Source organism: Lepidothrix coronata, unplaced genomic scaffold (genome assembly GCF_001604755.1).
Source record: "Lepidothrix coronata isolate B3197 unplaced genomic scaffold, Lepidothrix_coronata-1.0 Scaffold11, whole genome shotgun sequence".
NCBI classification, from domain to species: domain Eukaryota; kingdom Metazoa; phylum Chordata; class Aves; order Passeriformes; family Pipridae; genus Lepidothrix; species Lepidothrix coronata.
In genome coordinates this window covers 8,024,675-8,038,227 of record NW_016690191.1, presented here as the reverse complement: position 1 = coordinate 8,038,227, position 13,553 = coordinate 8,024,675, and the positions used below count along the sequence as shown (strand labels likewise).

The window sequence follows — 13,553 nt, the reverse complement described above, 5'->3', positions numbered from 1 at the left end:
TAGCAAGAACACAAGGCCACAGAATAAACTAAAAAAAAAAACTGTTTTATTGTGACATTTATGACATTGAACCCTTGTTGATATGAATGACTATGGGTACTCTTGACACGTTACAATATGTCATGGTGTAGGATGGCACTGATTGTCATCTGACTTTTGAGAATGTTTAATGGTCCCTACTGACCTCAGTGCATTTTGGCAAGTCACAGAAACTTTATCATCAGGTTTGTGTATACAGTTAACAAGTAGTTGGTCTTATAAGCACCATTACAAACCCTCACATTAAGGGTATTATTAATCTAGTTTACAAATGCTTCATTGATAAAAATAGCATGATTACAGTATACACACACTTAATTTACATGTAATGTATTATAGGCATAACTGAGATAAACTACTGAGCTAACTTTGGTTGATTGAAGTATTTAGACTGAATAATGGCAATTTTGGCTTCTAAGTTGTGTAAATATTACAGTGCATTTATAAATCTAGGTTGAAAATTTACTAGCACCAAATGGATATCATAAATGGCTGACCTAGTAAGTTGTAGTTGGAGAAGCGAAGTTTAAGAATTACAAAAATAGAGCTGTCCATCAGTTGAAAGCACATTCTTGTACCTCTGCTGAAATGATGATGTGTCTTCAGCATCAGTGGCCAACTTCCAATGATAAGTCCCAGTTTTCAAGATTCAACATATCAAGGTAGCTCAGCTACACGTAAAAGCCTGAGAAAGTGGTAGTGTTGAGCTAGGGTATTCATCCTGTACCTTGTTTATGTAAAAATATAATAGTGCTCCTTCATACAAATGTACTCATGTAAGATTGTACCTATGATATGAAGAATCTGATTGGGAGGAATATTCAGTCCTACCTATCTATCTTTGGTTTAATTATTTGGTCTTTGGTGGATGAATTAATGAAGCAATATCTGAATTTTCATTTTCAGGTTATCTCCCAGCTCACCACTGAGGTAGTCTTTGTCATGTTTCGCTTCAAGCTGGTTAAGTTCCTTCTTTTTATAGAGTGGAATACTACTGATTTGTAATGAATAGTTTCCAGGCACTGGCTTCTTCTTTGTGAAATGAAGGTAACTTATCCCGTCCTTCTTATTGATTCTAAAGAAACCATCTTCATTTCCGGAGTCAATTAAATATCGGTTATGGTTTGTCAGTGTTGTGAGGGCAGGAAGCAGTTCCAGGATGCGATCTTTGTTACTGAGATCCGAGATGTTGATGGAGAAGACTGCTGCTTTTTCAATATCCCAGCTGGCGAGACTGATTGGCGGCTGCAGCTCCTGCTGATCCTGCACAAGAACAAAGGATGTTAGTTGGCTTTGTCAGAGAGCGTTCCACATGTGCCTCTGTGTGTGTATTTCTTGCCCAGCTCTTTCACTATTAATTAAATGATCTTAAAAGAGAGGTTCTGTTACATCATCTGTCAAATCCACTGTTGTGGGCTCAGGACTCCTCAGGATGGAGTGTTTGCACCCTGTGTGGGTAATGGGAGCCTGAGACATGCCCTGGAAGTTTCTGCTCGTGGGTCCTGCTGCCTGACAAACAAAGCCTGTCTGTGCTTGGAGCCCGTGACTGACCTCCTACAAAGAGAGCAGCCAAGGCACACTCCTCCCCTCTGCCAGGGCAGCCACAGGCTGACCAGAACAACAATGTGTAAAGGACAGCAGGATCTGTGAGGGAGGCATGGCATTTAGGAGAGGGTTTTATGCTTTGCAAGATTCTCTTGGTTTAGGTGTGGAGCCAGGGCAGCCTGCAGGTGCACCAGAGTGCTGGAAAAGCAGCCTCACCCTTCACCTCCGGCTGGGTGGTAACATTTCAGACAGCACATCAGCTGTAATGTTTTCATTTGGAAAGCAAGGGAAGCTCTACATCACCCTTGAGACAAATCCAGCACTAATCACAGAGAGTAGTAAAACACACTGAAGAAATACAGTTTATGATCCCACTCTGCCCAAAATCTAATGTTCACACTTTTTAGGCAAAAGTAGTCTCCTGCCTTCCTGTGTTAGCAGAGCACCATGCACTGAGCATGGAATGGAAACAGTGAACAGGCTCCCGAATTCCCTGCATTTGTACATGGAAAAGTAAGTTCTTTGGCACCTACACATGAGCAGAGAGTCCAGGTGGTACTTACCTCAGAGTAGTGATAGTGTGACAACATTTTACCAGAGCGTTCAGCGTCTCTTGGTTATATTTTAGGCTGGTAGTCTTGGCCCCGGGATGGCCACCTGTGTGACTGAGAGCAAGGGTCTGGACAAGACCCAGGAAGGGCTGCAGCCCTGGACTCCCTCCAGGCGAGTGTGTGTGTCCAGAGCTCTGTGTTTGCTTTGGAGAGGGCTCCAGCCCCAGACACACAAGACAGCACTGCTTGGCAGGGTCCACATCCACCCTGACCAGCATGTCCTCCCTTTCTGGCCACAAGGTCACACAATGGTTTTACACTCCCGCTGCCCCTGACCCCAGAGCCTGCCCTTGCTGGTGAGTGGACTGCTCTCTACACAGCTGGGTGGGCACCTATTCCAGTCTGTGATGTGACATAGATGTTGGGTACAGGGCCTTGCCTAATGACAGTGAAAAGCTCCAGAAAGCCCACACACAGACTACCTGACATGCCAAACCAGCTTTGATCTGTTTTCTTTGGGGTGTAGATTTTTCCTGAGGTATTGTCTCTTGGCACACCTCCTTCTGAGTCCAGCCTTCACAAGGCAACCACAAACCCTTTCCCCCCTCCAAAAAAGGGCCAGTTACCTCTGCTTCACTTGCAGTTTCATTAGTGCTTCTGCGCTTCCTTCCTCTCTTGGGATAGCCGTTGATTTTACATTCATAACAAGCTTCTGGAGAGAGGGAGTTGTCGTCTACTTCTCCACTGAGTGAAAGTTCTTGTCCTTGACCTCTGCCTAGCCCCACTCCGGAAACACAGTGTCTGAGGACGGAAGAAATTCAAAATTAATTCCAGCAAGACATAGATCTTATCAAGAGCTGAATTTGGGGGACTGTGAGTACAAATAATAAAGCAATTATGTTGCATTTATTTCCTAGGAAAAACTTCTGCTGAAATCAACAGACAAAATTGTCACTGAAACACGACACAGCCACCTCTGATTTCAAGAATCTGGCTCCACGAGGCTTTGCCCAAGAGAGACCTGCCAATATTTAACGGTTTTAAAAACACAGGCTTAAGCTCTGAGTTGTTATTAGTAATTTCTGTTATCCAGCCTGGAACACATTTAAAGAGACCAATTTTCAGAAACTTCTTTAAAATCGGAAAAGTGAGGTCTTTCATAATGCATCCCAAAGCTTTTAGTCTATTCTAAAATTTAAGCCACGATCTTTCTGCTTTCCATTTGGGTTTCTTGCTCCTATAGGTTGCACTACCCTAGCACTCCCACTGGGGCAAGTGAAAATTGGTTTTCTCAATAAAGCAGACATTTATTAAAAAAATATTCATTTGAAACACAGAAGAATATGAAACATACAAGAACATAAGAGCACACAGAATTGTTATTCCAACCAGCGGGTGAAACCACTTGTATAATATCATTTCTCTTTGCAGTTGGCAGGGGGTGTTATTATTAATGTTTGTTTTGTTGAGTTTTTTTTTAAAGAGACAAGTGATACACCACAAATCACAGCGAGGGGTGTGAGCTCCCAAGTGGCAAGTTCAGAGGACTTGGCAGGCTGCTGGGGTGTGCAGGAGAGGTGAAAGCAGTAGCTTAAAATATATGATTGAACCTGGTAGCCCTGACCAAATTTCAATAAGCATTAAAACCCTCCCTTCCCACCCTCCTCCTCATCTCCAAAATCAGCAGGTGCCTCCAGCTCTTGAGCACCTCCCCAGTCCTATCCCTCTTTAATTGCTGACAATTCCCCTGGTTCTGCTGCTCCACACTACAAAGAAAGGAGTGAACTACATCCCCTTGGTATCTGTTAGTTTAAAATGAGAATCCCTTACCCTTGTCCTATTCTGAAGTAACCAGGTGGACATCCACAGACATAGCCACCTTCAGTGTTTGAACACCCATAACTGCATGGGGCTTGTGCAGAACCGCATTCATTGATATCTTGGCAACCTCCACTAAACTGCTCATACTGAAATCCGGTAGGGCACATACATTTATAGCTTCCCAAAGTATTGTGGCAAGATGCTCCTCCACAAATGTGTGCACTGAGACACTCGTTTTCATCTGGAAAAGAAGCAGAATATACCACATTAACTTTCACTCTCAGGTGTGGCCCAGCCTACCCCTTCTGCCAGGTCGTGCTTGGCTGCTGCTAAAGGTGCTGCCACATGGGATGGACAGAAACAGAGCAGGGCTTGGCCTCACCCTCGGCTGGGGCAGCGGTCGCTAGGAGATGACTACAACCATACAACACAGCAACATTTGGGCTACTCTACAGAAGATGTTTTGTGCCACGTCAGCTCATGCTCTGGAGAGCAGAGAAACAGAGGAGGTAGCTTTTTTTTTTTGTTCCAGAAACAACTGAAAAGAATAAAACTTTGTACAGCCAACAATCTGGTCCAATAATCTCCTGTTCAAAATGCTATTCAACATTAAAGGAGAAAGAGTAAGGAATCAAGCTCTGACACCTTTTCCAGGCATTGAAAATTCCTTCCTACACACTCACATTTAAATATTAGGTACAGGTAAGGTACAGGAGCAAGTAGGAAAGTAAAAATAAACACAGCTGTAGGTACAACAGATTGCCACATTCTGAGCCAGCCCTTTTCCAAACTTCCCAAATGTGGCACTGTAGGAGTTCAAGGTCAGTTCAGGCTTATTTACTGTAAATGGTTGCTTTTTGAAATGTAGCTGGTCTGATTTTTTTTTGTCTGATGTGGCAAATTGCTTAAAAAAGTTCTGACTGCTGTTGCTCCCCGTGTTCCGTGATTAATGCATATGTCCATTGCATGTGTGTGCACACAAGAAATGCCATCTGGAAAGTACAGAGCAGCATCTCTGACCTCAGCATCCAGGTTACAGGAGAATAACTACTAAGTCAGAGCATTATTGTTTTTTTCCAAACAATGTGCCTGTTTGTTCTCTGTTTAAAAGCAATGACTTTGCTTCTTGCAGCCTGATTTACAGCATGGTGCACTATGGAATTGCCTGGGCAGGGAATGCAGTCACAGACAACACAAGACATGGGAGGAACCAAAGCATTCTTCAGTGATTATCTAAATGTGTTGCAGCAACATCAAAAGTCCCTGAACACTTCATTAAATAAGCTAAAAAAGACAGAAACTGTTTGCAGAGTTGGGATTGCCAAGGAATATGAAGGAATTGTCACGGAAAAACCTATTACATGGAGATTCTTCCCCTGTGGTACACCCAGGAGATCTAGATAAGCATCTTAAGCATATACAGATACAAACATTACAATGTGAACATGTGGAGAACACAAGGTATAAAACCTGAGGCTGAATTCTGTGTTCCCGAAGCCTGTAGGGGTTTGCCATTAACTCAGAGTGATGTTTCAGTATTTGTCACACCTAAAAGCAATTATGTCATAAATGCAAGTTTGGGCCACAGAAAGTTACTGTACCAAGAGCAGACACATTCACTTCACAGCAAGTGTGTGAACACTAGTGAGATTAGTTCCTGCATTTTGGGTGATTGGTGGAAGAAAAAATATGAAGAAAAGTGAAAAACACCAGTTCTGGGACCCTCAGGCTCTGTGCAAGCTGTGCTGTCAGGTAGCAGCCTTGCTCTCCTGTGCTCTGAGAGATGCCATGAGGACAGAGGAAACCAAGCCTCCTTCCCTGCAGCTTTGGGTTTCTGCCTGGATTGCCCCATTCATGTCCAAGAAGGTGGAAGTGCTGGCTTAGTCTTGTCCTGCTTGTGGCTCTTAAAGTCATTTTCCCTGGTGAAGTTTCTGGTGACCAGTATTTTTGGTGCCAAGGCTGAAGCCTTTCTTTCAGTGGGGGAAATACCAGCGCTTGTGCATTTTGAAACTGGTATTCCCTGCATAAATCTAAACAGTAGTCGATGAGCTCAAAAGCTGGAATAACAGTGTACACCTGGTTTGGAAATACACTGAGTTAAATGATTTCACCCAGGAAGACTTGGAAACAGCCAAGATGTTTCGCAAAACTCAGTGCTGCACTTTTTCAGATTCCACAGTGTCCTCAGCAGCCAGACGTGACAGTGCTGGTTGGGTGTTGGTTTTTTTTTTATCCTCCTGCAGATTAAACTCTGATTTAACCCCAAACTCTGCTAATTTAATTAACATTCAAACCCCCCATATGTTTGTGCTCTCTCCTTGTTTTCTGTATGTTACAGGCACGGAGCGCTGGAGCACAAGCAAGCAAACGTCACAGCAAGGACCGCAAAAACTGTCAGGAGGTTTGGTAAGAATAATCAACAGCAGAGACCTCCTTGGAGCACCACAGTGATAACAAGCAAAGGCATTTTTATGTTTCTGAGAGCAAAGAAAACCAGAGTTATAAAGCCCTTTGTTCTCAAAGAGGTCATCAAGCACATCTCTGGGTATCCACAAAAGACCAGCTCACATTAAGTGTGATGAAAACTGCATGCAGCTGTCACTAGAGAAAAAATCACTCCTGTTTCTCTTGTTTGAATATGCTGCACACTACACTGCTGACATAGAGGCTCTTCCCATGACTGCTGCACAGGACCCAGTTCTGACTGCTCAAGTGAAAACCAGCATCAATGCTCTGCACATGCAGCCCCACCTAGGAGGGCTCAGAGACTTGGGATAGAAACAAAGTTTAGATAGGGAAGAATAGTTTAGAAAGGCATTTTAATGCACCAGTGCATTTAGTAATTAACATAACTAAAGAGCACTAACATCTGTTCATTTTAAACAGAATTGTCTTGTAAGCACTCGTAAATTGTATCACAAAGCTGCAAGGAAGCATCTTTAGACAGATAGCAGCAGCTTTACTCAATTATGACAAATTGTTAATTCTGTACAAAGGGCTTAAACACAGCAGCCTTCCTGTAGGTGTTGTAAGAATGGCAAAAGCACAGATCAAGTGGGATTTTAATAAAATTTTAGATGCTTTGGGCCAGAAGTTGAATTTTACAATTTAACAATCCAAACTTGTAGTTTTGAGTCTGCTGGGTTCAATCCACCATCCACTCTTAGACAGGACCTGTGTCTAAGCAGAGACTGTTGCATGGCTGAGTAAGAATTCCTCTGTTTAGACCACAAAATACTCAGGTAACACAAGTTCCCTCAAAGCCAATACAATTTCTAGCACCCTCAGGGAGAATTTTGTGCTTAAACACTTGTCAAATCAGGGCAGAGGTTACTGGGTGCTTCACATCTACTTTGCCTTTCACAGGAGGGCACACTTGGAACGAAACTGCTGAACTTAGCAAACTGTGATCAGGAAAAAAAAAAGGCAAACTGCACCATTGCCCTTCACTTCTTGCTGCTAACACAGGTAACATGCATTTTAATGTATGACTTTACAAAAGTGACTTGCCAACACATTGGTTCCACTGGTAATGCTGGAGATATCCTTGTGGGCAGCTACACCTGTATCCTCCAATTATATTCTGGCAGCCATGCTGACACCGGTGGTTTCCATCACATTCATCAACATCTAAAAGAGTGAGATACACTCTGAGTTTTGGGAGAGAAGCTCAAATTATGCTGTATTTGAAAAGCATGTTACAAATAATCATATATATTCATATATATTTATATATCATATATATGGGTATATTTCGGTTTGGATTTGTGGCTCCACAGCAAGAAACATAGGGCTGAAAACCACAGAAAGCTCACATTCACCCACAGTTTTCAGAGTTTTTGCATTCTGCTATGGAGCAGACAGCAGGAAGACATTTGTATATGGTTACCCCCCCAGTGCTCTCCTAGGGGTCCCAACTCCTCAGCAGACAGACCCTTGCTTTTACCCAGGCATCCAACCCAGGAATCCTAGGATCTCTCTTTTCAAAACAAACCAAACTCTATCCCAGGAGAAGGCTCTAGGGACCCAGAGGAATAAGCCTACAGCCCTTGAACTCTCTCTTTAGCAGGTTGCCTTGGAGATGCAAGACTTCCTGTCCTTGGCGAGTCCCTCAGAAATCCATGAAGGATTCAACAAAAGTTCACTGAACTTACAACACTTAAACTGAAACATTCCAGGCTAAATTGACATCTCCTCAGAAAATATCTGTCCAGCTCTTTACCATCCTGCAATATATCCATCTACCCTGGCCCATGGAGAGAAATACTGCCTTGTTGCTAAATTTCCATACACGCCCCCCTTCAATCTACACCTGCTTCCTCCACAGGTCCTTCCTGGGATGACAGTATGGCTGAGAGAGGAAGGAAGCAAGAGAAGGCCTGTGTTGTACCCACCTTCACAGCTCTGCCCAGTTTGATCGAGTGAGAAGCCACGTTGACACTCACAAACAAAACTTCCTGGTGTGTTCTGGCAAATGCCCTTCGGCCCACAAAGATTGATTTCAGTGGCACATTCATTGTTATCTGGAGGAAACCAAAGCCTCAGTGTTAGTTTGTAGTTGTTGCTGTGAAGGTGATCATTCAGCCCTGCTAAGGATGAACGGGTGGTGGCAGGAGAGTATGTTTCACAGGAAGCAGTTTAGTTTAACATTTCCACAGACCCAGTGGATATGTGTTTAAAAGACAACTGCAGAAATGTGTATTTCACGGTTATTGTTTCCAGAAGCCTTGACATGATCTCAACAAGCTACAAGAACAGAAATAGAACTATTTTTTGGCTCAATGGATAAGAAAGGGTAAGGCAAGAATTACAAATTGGTGTTTATACTGTCTGGTTCTTGCAAGGGCAAAATCTCAAAGACATAAATTATGAAAGCAAGGAAAGGTAGGAGGGAGGGCCACTTTGCATCTTCTGCTCTGGGGGTACTGGGATCAGAACCTGGCCTATTTTTCCATTCGGTTTCTCAGGAAGGTGATTTTACCTCCTTGCTAGTTTGCTTCTGGAATAAGGGTCAGTAATAAATCCCAAATCTGTCTACCTTCCCCCATCACCTACCGATGCAGGCTGTATGGTGCTGAGTGAATCCAGGAGGACATTTGCAAGTGAACCCCCCAATGGTGTTGACACAAAGGAACTGGCAGTTGTGCTGCTTTGTTGCACATTCATCAAGATCTGAAAAAAAACCAAGAGAACACCTTTCACTTACATTCCCTGGACTCAGAAAGAAGTGATTACAAATAAATGACATAGCAAATAAAGCCTCTTGAATCTACATTTCACTTTCCGTGCTGGCTTCTAGTTCTTCTCTCATGAAGCCTCACATGTAATGAATGGGACTTTGGAGCTACACCAGTGTCCATGCCAATGCTGATTTAGACATCACTCTCATCTGTCTGAAAGTTCTTGTTACCATTTATTGACTGAGCAGACATTTATTATGTAAGTCACCACCTTCATGAGAAGACCTGGCAGACTGGAAAGTGGCCTTGCACTGAAGCACACTATTACTCCAAAAGAAATATGGAAACACTAACAACAAATTTCACTGTCGGTCTCCATGCCAAGTTAAGAATTGCTGCTCTAACCTGTGTGGATTCAGTCAGATCTTTGTTACTAAGATACATAAATATATGGAGTTCTAATGAACATTTCAAAATCTCTCCTGCACTGCTGTGCCTTATCCAGCACACTGCAGAAGCAGTAGGTAAAAATTCTGTTGATGGTGAGCACAATGCACTGCAAGCCAAACTCATCTTTGCATCCATTATGATTCATTTATCACTGAATAAATATGGCTTAAACCAACATGCTTACCAAAATAAGAACAATCATATATATACACTATTGGCTACAAAATCTTTTAAGATAGCTGCCATCATCCTGCAGAAATACCTGTGGATCTACTGTTCATCCAGATTACCAAAAAGCTAACTGAAACACCAGCTCTATCCTATGCAGACCAGTTACACTGTTTTCAGTAGAAATATTCACATGAATCAAGGAGACAGATTTGCATCATTTAAATGTCCTTGCATTCATTTTTGCCTGTGAAACACAGTTTCTGCAGTTAATTCTGTTCTCGATTTTTACCTTTGCAGCTTCTCCCGTCTTCTTGCAGAATGTATCCTTTAGGACAGGAACACTGGTAGCTCCCCTCTGTGTTTTTGCAGATGAAATTGCACGGTTTTGGAGACTCATTACATTCATTCAGATCTAGGAGAAGCAAAACCAGATACCTCAGTGCTGGTAACCAAGATCTGTGATGATGTTTTTCAAAACATTCAGAAGAGATCAGAAGGAAACCAAAATCCCCAAAGCACTTCAACAAATGACATTTTATTTTCTCATTTTTCAAAATCTTTCTATTTCCCTCTTCAAGTCATCTCTTGGAAATAAACTTCATATACAAACACCATGATGAAAAACCTACCTATGCAGAGAGTGCCAGTTATATCTGTAGTATAGCCAAGGTTGCAGTGACAACGGTAAGATCCCCTCTCATTGATGCATTCCCCGTTGCGGCAAACATCGTGAATAACCTTGCACTCATCAATATCTGCAATTAAAGGAGGGTTAGTTCTCAGTGGAACAACAACTGATTTTATACAGCTCCAACAGATTCTTGTGACCTGACATAAAGAAACCCACACTATACATAAAATAATAAAATACTGCACAGATTATAGAGAAATATTAAGTGGAAAAACATGGAATCTAGCTTCCAAATGCAATGAACAAGCTGTAATTGGAAGCAAACAACTGGAATTCATAATTTATTAGCCTCCACAAATCAAATATCACTTTGCTTCCATGAACACAAATAGTTCTTAAGGTGTACCTGCAACACACCCAAATGTGAGAGTGCAAATTCCCATTTGAGTGCCTGTCAATCAACCAGCATGCAAAGTAAGTCTCTGCCAAGATGGGATGGATGCCTCATCATCCAGGGACTTTGGCCATGCACTCTCCTCCCAAAGGACTGGAGTTTCTCAACACAAAAACTCTCAGAAAATTTCAGCTGATATCCAAAACATTTAGGACCTCCCATTGTTCACATACTTTATAATTTATCACTTAATTTGGCATTGTCTAAGAGAGCATTTAATAGAAAAGTCAGTACCTGCTCCGTTAGACATGTATCCTCGGCCATGAGGGCAAAGCTTCTTAAAGGCCACGGTGCCTGGGAAGGGACAGACCTCACAGTTTTGCCCCCAGCCTCGGCCTCCATCACAGCAGCATTCAGACTTGGTGACAGAGTTCCTGTTGCTTGATCCGATTTGACACATACTTTGTAAGACTTCAATGAAGCAGTAGCCTTCCCTGTTGTCTGGAAGACAAATGGTGCATCACAGAGAATCCTAATGGTGACGACCTCCAGAGGGTCATGAGATACTGGGAATTTAGTCAGAAATATAACAGAAAGGGCATACTTCACCCTGAGACTGTGGAACTGAGAGTGAAAGACTATCAGCAGTGAGAAAGAGAGCGTGACATCTAAGGGAAACAGACAGGAAATTTAGCAAAAGTTGGAAGAGAAGAAATTACAATATGCTTATAAAAATGTATGTTTCTGTTCGAACCCAGAGAAAAAGGACTGGCTGAAAATCAGGACCTGAGAAATGTCAGAGCTGGCTGGCTGACTGAAACCACAGAACAGTCGGTTTTCATAGCAAGTCACCCCAACCGTACTGACTGAAGCAGGAATATGGTGAGGATGGGAAGGAAGAATTTGCAAGAGGACCCCTACACACAAAGGCCCCTTCCCAAAGGCATGTAAATTCAACAGTTTGTTTTGTCATCGTACGTTTCTAAGTTTAACTTCAATCCCAATTGCTGCTATCCAAGTGACAGTTCATTGGGGTGTTAATGTGGGACTTACCAAGGCACTCGTCCTGGGCATCGCTGACGGTGAATCCCTCGTTGCACTCACACCTGTAACTGCCCACTGTGTTCACACAACGGCCGTTCTCACAGAGCCCAGGTTTGGTCTGACATTCATTCTCATCTATTTTTTGAAATTACATGACAAAAATCAAGTCCATTACTGGAATAATGGAGGTTAGAGAGGTTTTATAGAATTCTTGAGCTGTGCATTCTGCCTGGTTAAACCTCCATTTTTTTTCTTTTTCTTTTATTTCAAAAGTCTCTTTTATTCAATTTTCAGAGGAAAGATGACCATCTAGCTCACAATACTATATATGTTGTTACTATATTTTCTCTGCAATATATTCCTCACTGGTTTTCACAATTTTTCATAGTTACAGTGGCACTTCTGAATGCCATCCATGGTTTAAAAGCAATTCAGATCTACTCTCATTCGTGCTAACAGAGCTAAACAAACCTACAGCAATGGATCCAAATCTCTGCTTTCTTCCCTCAGAGCTATGCAGCAGCAGCAGTATAAATTGATTGTAAAGACACACACATCCAGATTTTCTACTTTCTGCCCACACATGTGCACACCTGAACAGCAAAGCGAAATGTGTACAGCACCAGTAGATCTGTTACACAGGTAGTTGTGAAATCCTTCCCCTGAGTTCCTTAACACTTTGTTAAATCCAAAATCTTTAGCTTTGCTGAGGAATTGCGTGTTTCAGGAGTTTCAACACTTCAGTGTCACTTACCTATACAGCCTTCCCCATCTGGTCTGCGCTGATAACCAGGTCCACAGATACACATATAAGTACCAATTAGGTTTTTGCACTCCATCTGTTTTGAGTCGCAGTCATGAATTCCTTCTTCACACTCATTCTGATCTAAAACACAAGGTTTAGACTTCATTATACAGAGGGATGATCTTGGAAATTCACAATAGTAAATTCTGACTTTGGAATCTCAATTGTAATCAAACCCTATACATACATTTATTGTTCTAAACTAACCATAAAATACACGAGCCTTGAGCAAATTGATTTCTCCCAAATGCCCATTTTTAGTGCAAGACAAAACCACATCATCTGATATGACCTCACTTAGGCAGATGTGTAAGTTTACTGGCAGGACAGGACTAATACAATCAAGTGTATAATGCAAACCATAGAATTTCATCCCAAATTCTTTCTGACTCAGTTACTTCCTGGGATTAAAACCCTGGCCCAATAGTGCAGTGAGTCAGAGCCCTGCCCCTGCAGGAACTTGAAATCATTCTCTCATAACTGTGAGAGTCTGGTAGGAGCTTTACCTCTGCACATTCTCCGGTCCTCTCGCAGAACGTACCCCCCGGGGCACTTGCATTCGTAGGATCCAAAAGTGTTCACACAGCGGAAGGCGCAGAGCAGAGGGTTCTGGATGCACTCGTTGACGTCTGGATTTGGAGCGACAAAGACCACAGGGAAAGTGAAACACTTGTGTAAAACTCAGCAGACTCGAGCGCACAGGTTTTAAGTACAGGCAATACCACAGATCCCAGTTTATTGAGAGCTAAATTTTAATAGCTGGGGATCCACGGTTCTACTCATGGATTTCTGTATGAAGCAGGCACCAGACACGCCAGGATGTTTGCACAGCTACCCGAAGTTTCAATATGTTCAACAGCAAGCAGCCAATGGAAATAATTTCCAGATCCATGCTGCCAAAATACTGGCTCAGTTAAAACTG

At 42.5% G+C, this 13,553-nt stretch overlaps 1 protein-coding gene across 1 annotated transcript in view; it reads right to left on the bottom strand.

The window, feature by feature from the left end:
• Nucleotides 1-29: 29 nt before the first annotated feature.
• FBN1 (fibrillin 1) overlaps nt 30-13,553 on the bottom strand; it is a 147,490-nt gene continuing 133,966 nt past the window's right edge. Inside the window, exons 54-65 of the mRNA XM_017805157.1 lie at nt 13,138-13,260; nt 12,581-12,712; nt 11,836-11,961; nt 11,077-11,283; nt 10,387-10,512; nt 10,047-10,169; nt 9,012-9,128; nt 8,351-8,479; nt 7,467-7,586; nt 3,966-4,197; nt 2,762-2,936; nt 30-1,302 (exon numbers count right to left, since the gene is read on the bottom strand). Coding sequence (XP_017660646.1) covers nt 913-1,302; nt 2,762-2,936; nt 3,966-4,197; nt 7,467-7,586; nt 8,351-8,479; nt 9,012-9,128; nt 10,047-10,169; nt 10,387-10,512; nt 11,077-11,283; nt 11,836-11,961; nt 12,581-12,712; nt 13,138-13,260 — 2,000 coding nt within the window. The 3' untranslated portion in view covers nt 30-912. The remainder of the gene's footprint in view (nt 1,303-2,761; nt 2,937-3,965; nt 4,198-7,466; nt 7,587-8,350; nt 8,480-9,011; nt 9,129-10,046; nt 10,170-10,386; nt 10,513-11,076; nt 11,284-11,835; nt 11,962-12,580; nt 12,713-13,137; nt 13,261-13,553) is intronic.